The sequence below is a fragment of the Amphiprion ocellaris genome, chromosome 8 (assembly GCF_022539595.1).
Source record: "Amphiprion ocellaris isolate individual 3 ecotype Okinawa chromosome 8, ASM2253959v1, whole genome shotgun sequence".
Lineage (NCBI taxonomy): Eukaryota > Metazoa > Chordata > Actinopteri > Pomacentridae > Amphiprion > Amphiprion ocellaris.
In genome coordinates, this window is record NC_072773.1 from 16,554,187 (window position 1) to 16,568,913 (window position 14,727).

General features: G+C 38.7%; 1 protein-coding gene across 2 annotated transcripts in view; it reads left to right on the plus strand.

Moving 5' to 3' along the window:
- Positions 1 to 14,727, plus strand: part of lama5 (laminin, alpha 5) — a 126,872-nt gene that overhangs the window by 102,834 nt on the left and 9,311 nt on the right. For both annotated transcript variants that reach the window (XM_023272901.3, XM_023272902.3), the window contains exons 48-69: positions 196 to 336; positions 457 to 608; positions 699 to 809; positions 1,531 to 1,642; positions 2,104 to 2,277; positions 2,474 to 2,670; positions 3,584 to 3,700; positions 4,283 to 4,437; positions 5,197 to 5,326; positions 5,444 to 5,546; positions 5,668 to 5,781; positions 6,076 to 6,258; positions 7,458 to 7,600; positions 8,411 to 8,590; positions 8,846 to 8,985; positions 10,102 to 10,261; positions 10,487 to 10,620; positions 10,750 to 10,915; positions 11,716 to 11,850; positions 12,635 to 12,786; positions 13,291 to 13,423; positions 14,358 to 14,504. In XM_023272901.3, the coding sequence (XP_023128669.2) occupies positions 196 to 336; positions 457 to 608; positions 699 to 809; positions 1,531 to 1,642; positions 2,104 to 2,277; positions 2,474 to 2,670; positions 3,584 to 3,700; positions 4,283 to 4,437; positions 5,197 to 5,326; positions 5,444 to 5,546; positions 5,668 to 5,781; positions 6,076 to 6,258; positions 7,458 to 7,600; positions 8,411 to 8,590; positions 8,846 to 8,985; positions 10,102 to 10,261; positions 10,487 to 10,620; positions 10,750 to 10,915; positions 11,716 to 11,850; positions 12,635 to 12,786; positions 13,291 to 13,423; positions 14,358 to 14,504 (3,179 nt within the window). The remainder of the gene's footprint in view (positions 1 to 195; positions 337 to 456; positions 609 to 698; positions 810 to 1,530; positions 1,643 to 2,103; positions 2,278 to 2,473; positions 2,671 to 3,583; positions 3,701 to 4,282; positions 4,438 to 5,196; positions 5,327 to 5,443; positions 5,547 to 5,667; positions 5,782 to 6,075; positions 6,259 to 7,457; positions 7,601 to 8,410; positions 8,591 to 8,845; positions 8,986 to 10,101; positions 10,262 to 10,486; positions 10,621 to 10,749; positions 10,916 to 11,715; positions 11,851 to 12,634; positions 12,787 to 13,290; positions 13,424 to 14,357; positions 14,505 to 14,727) is intronic.

Sequence of the window (14,727 nt, forward strand, 5' to 3'; positions counted from 1 at the left end):
CATAACTTTGTTATTCCTCACTTAAGGCATTTCTGAATTCTCTCTACTCCAAGCCATGGTTGTGCTGTTTCCACAGAGCTGTAGGACTTTATATTGCAGTGAAAAGTAAAATGCAGTAGCAGGAAAAAAACACCTAGAAACTGTTTGGCTCATGTCGACATGCTTTTACTTTCAATCTCTCTCCTTTACCTCCAGAGTGCGACTGTAGAGGAGGTCGCTGCGACCCTCGGACAGGAGAGTGCCGCTGTCCTGACGGGATGACAGGAAAACAATGTGACACATGTTCACAAAGATACAGTGTTCCTATGGAGAACCAGCATGGCATGCACTGTGAACGTTAGTGAAACACACTGCTGTATAAGACTACAGTCATCCTTTATGTCTCTGTAAAAACAAAAAGGCATTTGTTATGTAGGAATAAATTGAAGTGCGTATGTGTGTGTTTCCTCAATGCAGCGTGTGACAGCTGTGTCATCGTCCTGTTGGAGGATCTGGACAAGATGAATGACGACTTCCGCTCTGTCGCCGGTCAGCTGAGCAGCCTCAATGCCAGCTCCATGGCCTGGGCACAGCTGAACAATCTCAACAAGTCTGTGGAGGACATGGCTGTGAGTTTATGCACACAAAAACAAGACTGCTGTGCTGTTGGCAAGGTATTGCAATAAGGTGTAAATTAAATTGTCTTCCTGTGATTCTAGCGTGCCATAGAGAACTACAACAGTACACTGGATGAGAGCAGAAATCGGGCCGACATGCTGGAAGCTGAGATCATGAATATAAATGATGACATTGATGAGCTGCAGAACAAGGTAACAACATACACATTTACATAGTACATATAAATACAGTGAGCAGTGTTTTATCCCTCACTGGAACAATCTAAGTCCACTCCAACACCAAACTGCTTTTTAACACCTCTGAGCTCCACACAATGGACTCATTTTCCACCTAAATAAAAAGTCCTGCACCTCTATGGAAACAGCAGAGGACTGTTAAGTTAAAAATCTTATAATCCTCCTGTTTTTACAGTTTCTGACACTGAAAATGTAATCATTTTTGTCATTTAAAACATGCCTTTCAAATCCATCAGAGGGTTCAAGAAGCTTATATCTAAATGAATCCAGCCCAGTTTCTATATATTTCTCTTCAGATTACTATGTAGAAATATAAATCGTGTTTTATCAAGACAAGGGCAAAACAAATTCTGCTGGAGCTGATGAATTCTTTAAACATCTTCACTGTATATATGTATGAAATAGGAATGTAACAAAATTGTTTTTCTTTGTAGATAATTGTGACAACTTCTCCTTCAATATAGTTTAAATTTCTTATCTTAAAATAGTCAAAAGTGTTTTGTTAGTCACAGAATCAGTTGCAAAGCTACATTTTTTTTTTCTTTTGGGTCAGAAATGATGAGAAAGACTTTCCAGTTTTCAGCCACCCTTTTATCAGACAGTGTTCTTTGCCGCAGCTAAATAAAATGATGATTTTATGTGTATGTGAGAGTGTTATGTGCTGTGGTATTTTCAGGTGGCAGCAATGACTGACAGGGTTGGTGACCTGAATAATAGTAGCAGGAACACACACCAGAGGGCAGAAGATCTGCTGTCTTTCCTCAACAACATGACAAAGGATATAGACGGTGATTACAAACAAACGCTGAATATTTTCATATGCACATCTGGGATTAAATTCATATTCACATTATTAGAATGTTGTATATTTATCTGTATTTAAATGTTTTGTCTCTATGTCACATAAATACAGCAGAACATGTAAAATGCATCATCTTGGATAGATTACTAGCATTAAAAACTTTAGGTGACTTTATTTATCAGTTGTTTTAATAACTGTCTCCATATCAAAACTCCTGCTGTCAACTATTACTTATATTTTCATTAAGTTGATATGTGATACAAGTTCTATTACAAAATTCCTGTACGTTAAAAAAAGGTATTTTCTACAAGATAAGTTGCCATCTAAACCAATGTTACTTTACAATATCTACAAATCTTTCATATACACTTTGTTACTGCCTCATTCCACTAACACTACACACCAATTCAGTAATGCATTTTTTACAATACTGTTGTTTTATTGCAGACATCATGCTGATGGCGAATCGTTCTCTACTGAACAAGACTGAAGCAGAGCAGGACGACGAGGAAAAGGAGACAAAGCTGAGAGAGGTGCAGGCCATGCTGAGGGAGATGAGGTACAGGAGCTGTGTGGGACAGAAGAAGATGGCTGACAAAGAGAAGACAGAGGCAGAGAAATGTAAGTTTATTCACTTAGAGAAGCGTGTGCATCCATAAAAGTCTGATTGGTTTTATTCTTCAAGCTTTAACATTCCACAGGAGAGAAAATAATGCAGGGGTGTATTGTGATACTTACCTAAAGCAAATGCAAAATTACACAATGTCAGCTTTTCTTTTAGTGTTTCACTTCTTCACAAATCTCTGTCCTCTGCTAGTGTTGGATCGTGTTAACAAGGAGTTGGCAGGTCGTCATGGAGAAAACAGTGACTTGGTCAAAGCTATCAGAGACCATCTGTCCCGCTTCCACTCTCAAATGATGGACCTTCGAGATGCCCTGAATGAAGCTGTGAACAACACTGCCAGAGCTGCAGAGATCAACAATGTTAATGAGAAAATGCTGGAGAGCAATAATGTGAGTTTAAGGGATGTCCTGATCAAGTTTTTTTTGCACCTGATCCTGTCCAAGTCATTTAATATCGAGTTCTAATCCGATACAATTTTTCACACTTCACATTCATTAAATTTCTTAAAAATGATCCAGTGTATATGCTTGACAACAGAACGAATGCATTAAAAAAATGCATTTCTACATCTAGGCTGTTCCTTAATGTTACATAGGTGACCACGAATCTTGTTGTAGAGCTCTAGCAGGGCACTGTTTGAAATGTAGTGTGACTCTTGGCTGCAAAATACAATGAAAACCTGAATTCTCTACATGCATGTTAGAAAATATATTGTAGATTAGCTGCATTGTCTAGTTGTTCCACCAGGTGGAGCCTGTTACTCTTCGATAAGGAGGTGGTTGCTCAGCAGTCCACTGTTAGCAAGCAGTGAGCATTGTGGGGGTTTAGCAAGCAATGGGCCACCATGACAAAGACTTCTGTGACACTTGATGGCCTCCAACCAAAAGCTTAAGCCAAATTAGGATCAACTAAGACATCATTCCTATAGCACAGTGGAATATGTAATAAGGCCGCTTTATGGCACATGTCATGTGTCTGTTGACTAAATCAGCAAAATCGGCTCAAGAAAAAAGTCCTGTTTTTATCAAGTAATCCATTATTGGTTGATTTAGACAACTGTTTAGATTTACCATCCCTAGCATCCTGCTACAACACCTGTGTAACAGCAGACATAAACAACAATCAGGCTTAGGTTTGTGCTATTACCAGTTAATTAAAAAATGCCTTGATCAGCCCTGATCAAGGCATTGAGATTGAGATTGGATCAGGACATCTCTATTGAGATTAGCAAAAGACTAAATCAACATGAAGGAGCAAACAAAAGCCACCCTGGTATGTAACTACTCTGTCTCTCTCTCTCAGAGGAGAATACAAGACTTGGTGGCGAAGCAGAAGGAGGTGAACGACCAGCTGAGCATGGCTGAAGACGATGTCGCTCAAGTCAACGATGTGCTTTCCATGCTTCAGGACTCCAAGGAGGTCAGAACAAACAAAAACACACAGATTTAAACTTGTAGTTCACATTGTACAAAAAGTCTCTGGGAATCAGACAGCAGTTTCTACTCGTATCACACTATAATGTCAGCACATCATCAATACTTTACAAAGTAACTATGCGAAAAGAAGAACATCCTGTCTTTATACAAGTTCTTACTGTTTTTCTTAGTATGCCAATACTTTTTATTGTCGTCTTAATGCTTTTGTTTAGCATGTTTGAATCACGTCTGGGTTCCAACATTTGCTACGTAAAACATTCACCACAACTCGCAGAAGTTGTCATGTACCATGCCATGAATAAAAGAAGCACTTTTTTACAATTAATTACAGATGTTCTGTGTAATTTGGATCAATAATACAATTCACTGTCTGTTTTAGACAGTTAGTTTTTGATATTATGCTTTCTGTGAGGATGTGAGTGGAGCTGTGGGCAGGATCTGCAGCAGGGTGACGACATCTAACTATGGTCTCTGGAATTAAACAGCAAACATTGGAGTGGTATAATACAGATCTTAAACACGAGGCCACGCCATTGAGTTCTTCCTCTTTAACACTGTTTTACAGGAGTACGAGCGTTTGGCAGCCCAGCTGGATGGCGCCAGGACACCTCTGGCAAAGAAAGTGCAGAATTTTGCTTGGGTGGACTCCAAAATCCCCTTGGTAGAGAGGGCAGAGAAGCATGCTGAGATGCTCAACGCTTTAGCAATGAATTTATCCAGGTGAGAGAGCAATCAACTGCAACTTGTTTGTCAAGCTGGTATAGAAGGCAGATAAGCATGCTGGACAGGACAGCTGGAAAACATCTCCATGTAGTAATGTTGGAAGTTAGTAAAGACTTAGACTTAGACAGACTTTATTAATCCCCAGAGGGAAATTCTGTGAAGAGAGAATTCAAAAGATTAACCTTGTGAACCCTAAGCAGTTCCCAGGAGTTTTCTCCTGTCACATTCTTCCTCACTGTGAGCTCATTTTTCACTGCAATATAAAGACCTGCACCTCTCAGCACAACCATGGCTGAAAGGAGAAAGAACTCAAGCATATCTTTTGTCCAGTATGCTACTGTTGCTACTGCGCTGATGTTTTTTCTTTCTTTTTTTAATACAGAAAGTTAGTAACCTAACCCTAACACTAACCCTAGTTAGTGCAAATGTTTTTCCTTTAGGAAAATATTTAAAGATATGTAGAATAAAGGCATTTTGATAAATGACTTTTTTTTTTGCTAGCAAAACCGACAGTCACACAGGACAAGTTGAAGAATCATTGGGAGGTTTTAAATCAAACAATTTCTTTGGTTTTTACAGTTTCTTGCTGTGATAAAAGGTGTAATTTGGGTGATTTAAAAAAAATACTATGCTTTTCAAACTCTAGCCTTAAATGCGTAGGTTTGCAGGTTCAGAGAGTTAATAATCTTGGAATATTTCTATTATATCATGAGTAAAAAACATGAGCAGTTGCTAAGTGCCTACATTTTTCTGCAGTTTGATTGCAGAAACCAAGAGTGACGGATTAGTAGACGTAACACAAGCTTACAACAAGATTATCAACAGCATCAGGGAGGCAGAAGAGGCTGCCAAGATGGCTGACAAGGCTTCCAATGACACTGTGGAGGTACAGGACACACACAAATGAGTTTTTCTGCCTCTATGATCACATACATGCACAAAACTGGCTTCACATGATTTATTTGTTTGTGTCTGGCTTGTAATATTGTTGCGTGTTTTTTAGAACATAAAGAACCAGGACCTCGGTCAGAAAGCTATTTCTCTGAAGAACCACAGTATAGAGCTGAAAGATGAAGTCGAAAAGCTTGATGAGGAGCTGAACAACGGTAAATGCACATCTGTACATCAGTATCTGCATTATGGTGATCTATATGAAGTATGTCAGGAAATCAAGCAAAAGCAGAAACTTTGATTTTTATGTAAAATTTGTTTTTTTTTGCTGCACAGACCTGAAGCCGAAGCTGGAAGATGCTAAGAAACGACTGGATGATGCCAAAACCAAACAAGTTCAAATGAAGAAGGATTTGGAGGCGTTTCAGAATAACCTCAACTTTACCACAAGTACGCACATTCAGCACACGAAAAAGCCATATTGAAATGTGAAATAAGTACATTTTAATTTCAAAACAGAGATCATTGAACATCCTCAAAAAATTGTCTGCAATTTATACAAATAAACAGCAAGAACTGAATTTGGAAAGTTTTTGTGAAAATGCAAAACTGTATATAGATTTTAAAAGCTTGCTGTGTATTTATTCAAAACCTTAATAGAAGGTTGTTTTTTTTTTACTAGAACATATAATTATTAAAAATCTTTTTTTGGTGTTTCCATCGATCCTTTTCTGTGATGAACAGATGTGACTCAGGAGATTGATGAAGCAAAGCGAGCAGCGAATCTGGCAAACACAACTGCCACCCAAGTCAACGATGCCTTGCGTCCAATTAAAGAGCAGCTGGACCAATGGCAGAAAGCGTATGGAGATGCCAACGCCACCAACGATGACATCAACAATGCCCTGATGGATGCCAACAACACAGGTTGGAACTTCTAAATGTGTCACCAAAGAAGCATCCCACTGTTTATGTCTGTCAGTGTTTACTCCTTTTCCATTTAATAATTAATAATAATACTGCATGTTTACTTCATTTACCTATAGAAGCCCTTTTTGGCTTTAAGATGACTTCATGAGTAATTTCCACTAAAAAAATCCTTCACTTATGCTCCATTATGCAAGGTGCGATCACAAAATTCCAAGACTATGCCTATAAAAGTCTTAATCGGTACCTGATTGGTACAGTAATATTCCCAGTGTTCCTTTCAACGCCTGTAATACCTTCTTAAAGTCCCGTTCTGTATGCATGTCAAGGGTCATCTGCAATGGGCACTGAATCTCTTAAACCGTGCCAAAATACTGACTGTGTAACTTGAATTTCATTTTGGATGCAGACATTGCACAGTTCATGTCATTTGATCCTTTAAACACCTCCAACATTACAGTAGAACTCTTCCTTGACATTCCAACTGTGGGGGACAAATTTCCTGCTGCACAACCACATGGCTGTTAAAAGAACAACAAGCAAATTATCCTGGCGCTCCTGACCTGACACTCCTTGTTCAGTTTTGGAGACTGCAACCCTTCCAACTGTGAAAATTGTTGTTTCTTCTCTTGATGGTAGCCACAGACCCACCTCGAATCGTCCAAGATGATCCACCGCATGGAAGTTTATCATTTAATAGGCTTACTGACACAAAATGTGATGTTTGCTCTCTATGAAAGTTTGATATACATGAAGAAATCACAACTGTCAACCTGCCAGTGGTCACAAAATCATGTTTAACACAAGTCCTGATGTTGATAGTGTGGCCTCACGTAACACCCTAGCATGTTCTCATGATGCTCTCCATGCACATACACCACACAACATTCAGTAGAAAAACTAGAACTAAGACAGTCAAATAATCAGTTTAATGAGTGAAAATCGGTTTAGCAGATATTTAACTTATTAATTAGCAGCCTCCAGAATAAAATGCTGAATATTTGCTGCTACCAGCTTTTTCTGTTGTTCTTGTCACCCTGAATTGAAAGTATCAGATTAATAAATCATCCACTGTGAGTTGCAGCTCAAATGAATCATATAAGATGTTCTAATTTTTACTATTAGCATAACAAAAATTCAGAACATGTTGTTGTTTGGGATATGAATCACTTACTGTTGCTCTCTCTGTGTCTTTGTAGTAAACAAGCTGGGTGAAGCTATTCCTACACTCATGAAGAAACTGGATGAACTGCAGAACCACTCTGCCCAGATGCCAAACATCTCTGAGAACATCAACCGCATCCGACAGCTCATCCAACAGGCCCGCAATGCTGCCAGCAAGGTATCCATCACCTCAGAGGACATTGCATTGACAAGCCTTCATGCTAAAATTGATTTGTTAAAGATTTAGCACATTAACATCTTAAAGTTCTGGGCATTTGAAACTTTAAGTAGACAACTGCTACAGATCTGTGGGTAGTGATGCAACACGTCATACGAAAGTGTGAAGTTCTTGCAATCTAGTTAAAGCAAGTAGTGCCTGCCACTGTTATTTATGTAAAGATGAGATTCTGAAAATGTGAAATGTTGTTTTCACGGGTTCAAAGCTACAACCGAGTCCCTGGACTGGTCTGTGTCTGTCTGCAAGACAAAAATTAGGATGCTGAGGAAAGTTGTGAGGCTACATCTGCCAAGAACATATAAAAGATGTAAAATATGTAAATGTATTAGTTGGCTGTGTGTTTTAATGTGATATGCGCAAATGAGTCATCAAAATGGCTTTTTGGGAAACACTTTGTATAAACATGTAAAATCTTAGTTTTCTGTGTTGTTATGTTATTACTGGTATAAAATCCGAACACTGACGAGCTTCATGCATCCTATTGTGTTTTGTAACTAATACCAAACTACAGTTATCTGCAGGCATATTAATCAATAGCGCTGACATACAATTGGCTTACCTCTCAGAAAAGACCACAACCATGTCGCTACTCCACATGGTTTGGGAGCATGTTTTGATTTATTTTGGCTATATCTTGGATTGGCATTTTAGTCTAATTTTCCAGGAACAGTAGGGGGTTTAACAACATCTAAAGCTCTAAAGTCTCTAATGTGTTTTCTTGCCCTTTCTCCTCCTTTTTGCCCCGTCCAGGTGAGCGTGCCGGTGAAGTTTAACGGATCATCTGGTGTTCAGGTTCGTACTCCATCTAACCTGGCTGATCTGGCTGCCTACACATCCCTGAAGTTCTACATCACACTGCCAGAGACAGCGCGGGCCAGGCGACAGAACAGTGCCACCAAACAGTTCGTCCTCTACCTCGGCAACAAGGATGTAAGCATCCCCACGGCAACATAGAGGGGCAGTTTGTGTTGGGTTTATTCTTTAATTCTCTTTTTATATTACTCCCAGTGTAGGTTATATTAAGTGTCTTTTTTACAGTTTCTTTAAGAACCCCATGTCACAGTGAACTGTACATCTGTTTGATAGAAAGTGACAAACATCTAGCCAGGAGCTCCTGTGCATGGACTGTAACTGGCAAAGTTATGTTGGTTTTGAAATTTGTTATTGTGTCTGTGGTATTTGTAGTCCACTAAAGAGTTCCTGGGCATGACGCTGGAGGGGAAAAGACTGCGTTGGTACTTTAACGTAGGAGGAGAGACTGCCCAGGTGATGATGGAAGAAGATGTCAAGTCTGATGGAAACTTCAATAGCCTAGTGCTGGAGAGGTAAAGCACACAAACCAACGCTGAACGTCCTTGAACTACACATCTGTGACATGCTGTTCAACCCGGACACCTAATCAAATTTAAGCCTCAAGTCATGAAAATCATTTTCCTACAGATATCTTTTTTTAACAAATTCCCAAAAATAAACTGTTTTTCACCAGATTCTGTAAAAACCCCAAAACAAAATATGTCAAAAATCTGCACTTTTTGCCATAGCTGGGAAACAATTACATGACTCAGCTGCAAACAAAAGATGTAAGTAGGACAATTTCTACACCATGTAGAGTCACTATTTTTTTTAAAGTACTGCCAACACCTGTGGGCTCTTGAAAAAATGTTGCACATGTTCATTGCAGGTTTTTTGCTTTTTCATAAAGTAAAAATTCAAAGCAAATTTAGCTTACTTTTTTGCTTTTTTTGTGAATGACGGAATTATAACTGTCATGCTCGACAGTAGATATTTTTGAGTTCTCTCACCTTCTAAACATGTTTGCGCTGTTGCCACAGAGGTGCAGCACTTTATATTGCAGTGAAAATTGAGCTGAAGAGTGAATAAAATGTGACAGGAGCAAGAAAATGTTTAGAAACTACTTAGACTTGTGGGGTAAAGAGAATCTGATATATCTATCTGGCATGTAATTCAGGTTTCAGACTGACACAGTGATGGCGTTAGATTCATTCACTATCTTTTATTTAGTTTTTTCGTCCTTTAGTCCTGTGTAGATGCTAATTACAATATGTTGCAATACAAAACCTGCAAAACCTGCAATACAAAAAATGGTTTCTGTCCACTAAAACTTCAAAGGGCTTTTAATTTGAAATTATTTCAGCAAGTGTTGAGTTTGTACTAACGGCGTAATGTAGTAGCAGGGTGAACAAGATCAAAATGAGGCTTTGTACTAACATATGAACAATCACACTGGTTAAACAGAGGGCATTAAAGATAAAGGCCTGGCTCTTTCTGCAGATCAGGAAAATAACGGCTCTGGTCATTATTTGAGAAATGCGCTATCTTGAATGCATTTTGTTATGTGACACGTGCTGCATTATGTAGCATGAATCTGCTCCTCATGCTGTATTTACAGCATATCTAATTGTCTGTCTTTGTGAATGCAGGATCCTTCAATATGGTCAGATGTCCATGTCTTCAGAAGCCAGCGAGGGAGACCAACGAGTGACCAAAGCCAGTGTGGAGGCTAAAGGAGATCAGGGGCTGCTCAACCTTTTGACTGATGACACTGTCTTCTACGTGGGAGGATATCCGAGCACTTTCAAAGTAAGTGCAGGAAATGCTCTGCTTCTGTTGTGGGATTGCACTTCATTAAAACCATCAGTGAACTGATGATGAATTGATAATTGTATGTACAGTCAACATGCCAGTAGTTAGTTGTTTTTTTTGTACAACAGATAATCAAAGAAATTATCTTTACTTCTAGCCATAGTTATGTTGTTTCCATATATATTTATGATTAATATGAGTTTATTTATTTTCCTTTTTTAGCCGCCTTCTGCACTCGCACTGCCTAACTTTAAGGGGTGTATCGAGCTTGATACGCTGAACGAGGAGGTACTCAGTCTGTATAACTTTGAAAAAATCTTCCAACTCAACACCACAGAGGAGAAACCATGTGGCAGGTAAGTGTAGACTGTCATTTAGTTTCTCTGTCTGAAACTTTGTTGTCTCAGACTTCTAAGCAGGATCCCATAATTTCCTTTTTTTTCTCCACTATGTGATCCATGATTGAATGGAAATGCTATCAACAGGTCCAAACCAGTGCTGACTCAGGCCTGGGTAAATGATGCAGCGTATTTTGATGGTACCGGTTTTGCTGAGATCATCTTTACGGATGAATCGACTCGTATGCAGCGCTTTGAACAAGAAGTCAAACTGCTCTCTCACAATGGAATCCTGCTCCTGCTGCACAATGAGGTAAAAGCTTCACTCATTCATTCAATACATTCCCTAATCTAATACTTATTTATTTAGTAGTTATTCTTTTTAGTTACAATACAGTTTAGTCACTAATAAAACACTTTTCCAACACTCCATCATCAATCTTTCACTTTTCCTAGCTCTCGTTCATTCTCTCATTCATTGTCGGTTTACTCAGTTTTTCCAACTCCCATTCAGTCATTAATTTTCTTCAACCATTCACTCATTGCTTAATTCTAGAAGCAGCCAGAAAGCTTTTTCGACATCCATTCGTTTGTTTTAAAATCAGTTTTGTTGTGATTGTATGTGCAAAGCTACAAGATGCTGAAATTTGCTGAAAAGGGCTTCTCAGCTGAGGGTGTAAATCCAAGAACTCCCAGGTCTGAAAACATATGAAGCAGCAAATTTCCTGAACTTGTTCTGATTTGACTGACCCAGAGGTCACTGTGTTCACTGATCAGAGGTTGGGTTGTGGTGGTAGCAGGGCATTCCAGATGTTCCTCACACCAGAAACATTATCCAGCCTCTTCTGGGGGGATCTCAAAGTGTTCCGGGCCAGATGAGATATGTAATACCTATGGTTGAGGTAGTCTGGAATTCAGATTTGGATGCTTCTTGGTCGCCCTCCTTTGGCGATATTCTGGGTAGCGGGAAGTGACCCCTCTTTAGTCTTGAGCATCAATATCAGTATCAACTTCAAGTTTCAAGTAGTGATCGAGCTGTTACTGTAACTGTATTGACCACTCAAATAGCCTGTGACGCAGCTCAGAGTTTTCTCCATGTTTCTCCTCCAACAGAATAAGTTCCTGTGTCTGGCAGTGCTTCAGGGCAGACTCAGGGTTTTCTATGACTTCAGTGATTCTCTGATGGAGCTCAAAGACAGCGCGGCATCACCAGATTTACTGAAGATCACCGGTGCTGAAGCCAAAACTGTAAGTTCATTATGTCATTTCATATACTTAAATTTAAAGCATCTTCATACTCTGATTCCTTATTTTGGCACCCTCCACGACCTTACTAACTTAGTTTTGTTGCATTTTCTTTTTTTTTTTACATTTTCTTTTTATTTGGAAGAGCACATGTTTTCAGTTACCAATTCACTCTTTATGCAGTACAGACTTTACTTTTATATACATTTTTGGGCATCTTTTACTTATAGTATTGTATTTGGTACATTTTGCTCACAGGCCCCCATATACAAAAAGAAGAAGAAAGAAAAAAAACAAAAAGAAAACAAAACAAAAGAACCAGCAAACGTACAAACTATGTACAGATGAGGGGGAGTTTACAGCCTAAAAATTCAAATATGGAGTGATGTTATACCGAAGCACTTATGCGACTTAGAGAAGTCATAAAAAGTCCGCTCTCATTGGGGTTATATAAGTAATCCATTTTTTCCAAATAATATAGAATTGGGTTTTTTTTAGGTTTAGTGTATAAGTCAGTTTCTCCATTTTAAAGATTTCAAAAATTATATCAATCCAACCATTAAGTTTTGTTGCATTTTCCTTATTGTCATTAGTCAAATTCAGCATTTGTTTTGGGTAATTAAGGATTTCTCCAATGTAATTTGTTTTTATTATAACATTTTTAACTACAAACTGCATTTCATATATTATGAAAACATTACTTTGTATCCTTATTCATCATTTATACTATAGAAGTACCAGTGTTATCTCATGTGTGTTGATGTGTGCCATGTTTCTAACTGTGTAGCTGGAGGTCATCATCGTGCGTTCAGCCCAGAACCGTATTGTGGTGAGGAAAAACCGCGCCCACCTCTACACGCACCAGTTCTCGGACAGCATCCCTGTGTTCATAGGCAGCTACTACCTGGGTGGAGTACCGGAGCAAAAGATGCCTGAAAAGTGCGTCAAACACAAGTTTTGTCATTGATACGCCTTCCTTCAAAAAAAACATTTCCAATTTGTAGAATCCAGTTTTGAGTTTGTTGTTTAAATCGCTGAGGACTTATTCCAGGTATTTAGAGCAGCTCTCTGAAAGAGTTTTGGGAATGTCCAAAATGTTCTGCCGCACTTTTTTCTGCTTCTTTTAGCTCAGTGTTTTGATTTTAATGTGTTGTGTTGGTGCACACTCATGTACTATTGTACATTTCCAGGCAGCTGCTTTTCAAGAAAATAAAACACTGTTCGCTAACAGCAGACAAGAGTGAGTGAATTACACAAGGAAGATAGTATTTTGTGGATAATTTAGAATATATCATTTGATATCATTCCTAATCAGGCCAAAGAAACTAAAGAAAAAAGAGAAGCCAGCACAGATTTAGATTCAGAAACAAGTTTTGAGACTCAGAGTATGTTTAATGAGTTCTGTCTGTCAGATATATTCATACTGTCTTTACCTCCCTCCAGGTTGAAGGCTGTGTTTTCTAAGCAGGGCTCTGTCAAAGGCTGTTTCAGAAATGTAAAGGCTCAAAGCTCTCACATCGACTTGAAGAGGATGGTGAGCTCTGGAGTCAGTTTCGGCTGTGACAGTGACCTGCTGGTAAGAGAGAGTCGGTGCAGTTTTTTCATATTATTAAATGGGTTTTTAGGGCTACTGATGACCAGAGCTGGTATTCACTGTTTCTATTTCAAACTGTGTAGGCTTAACACACACCTGAAATGACTGCAGTAAAACAATCTGATGCTAACACAGATCTTCCCAGAAAAGCTCAATAAATGTAATAGTCATATACCTGATGTTTGTATCAGTTGTGAAAAGGAAAAGAGTAAACTTCTCCGCTGTCTTCTGTTTTGTACTCAACATGAGGAAGTTCTGGAAAGCTCTCAGATGGTGTATCCAGAACATATTTGTCCAAAAAACACCTCTGGACCCCAAAATTATTATCTTTATGACGTTTAATATCCAAGGAATCAAAGCATAAGAAGGGGACAACTTTATAACTTTTTTTTTTTTTTTTTAAGAAATAGATGTGTTAGTAATGTGTTAACAGGCATAGATATACACTACCATTCAAAAAGTTGTGGTCACTTAGAAATGTCCTTATTTTTGGAAGAAAAGCATTTTTTTTTCAATGAAGATAACATTAAATGAATCAGAAATCCAGTCTAGACATTGTTAATGTGGTAAATGACTATTCTAGCTGGAAACAGCTGATTTTTAATGGAATATCTCCATAGGGGTACAGAGGAACATTTCCAGCAACCATCACTCCTGTGTTCTAATGCTACATTGTGTTAGCTAATGGTTTTGAAAGGCTAACTGATGATTAGAAAACCCTTGTGCAATTATGTTAGCACATAACTGAAAGTGTGAGTTTTCATGGAAAGCATGAAATTTCCTTGGTGACCCTAAACTTTTGAACAGTAGCATGTATAGACCTTACTTATCTTATGTATGAATGTGTTAGCTGTGTATATACTGTACATATAGAGCTACAGACAAATCCAGAAATGTGGCCTGTGTGTTTGTGCAGGTGGCTCGTGAAGCTCATTTCACCGGTCAGAGCTACTTGGACTTCGGGGTTCTGGCAAACATCCCCAGCCTCAGGAGCAACTTCTCCGCCGGCTTCAGCTTCAGAACTGACAAGACAGATGGACTCATGTTCTACCACCGTGACCAAGTAGGAACAAACTCAAACCCTGAAGCTTCTATTTAAAACAATGATGCACATCCCTGCATACATGTGGAGGGCTGTGCAGTGAACTAAAATATCAGCCTTGTTTTCTGACTTGGAGAAAAGGTGAAATTTGTTGTGGTTAGAAAAGGGTTAAATGTAGCCAGTTGTGATTTGTGACAATTTGGAACTGGTGACAGATTCTTCCCCACTGAATTAATCCACAGTC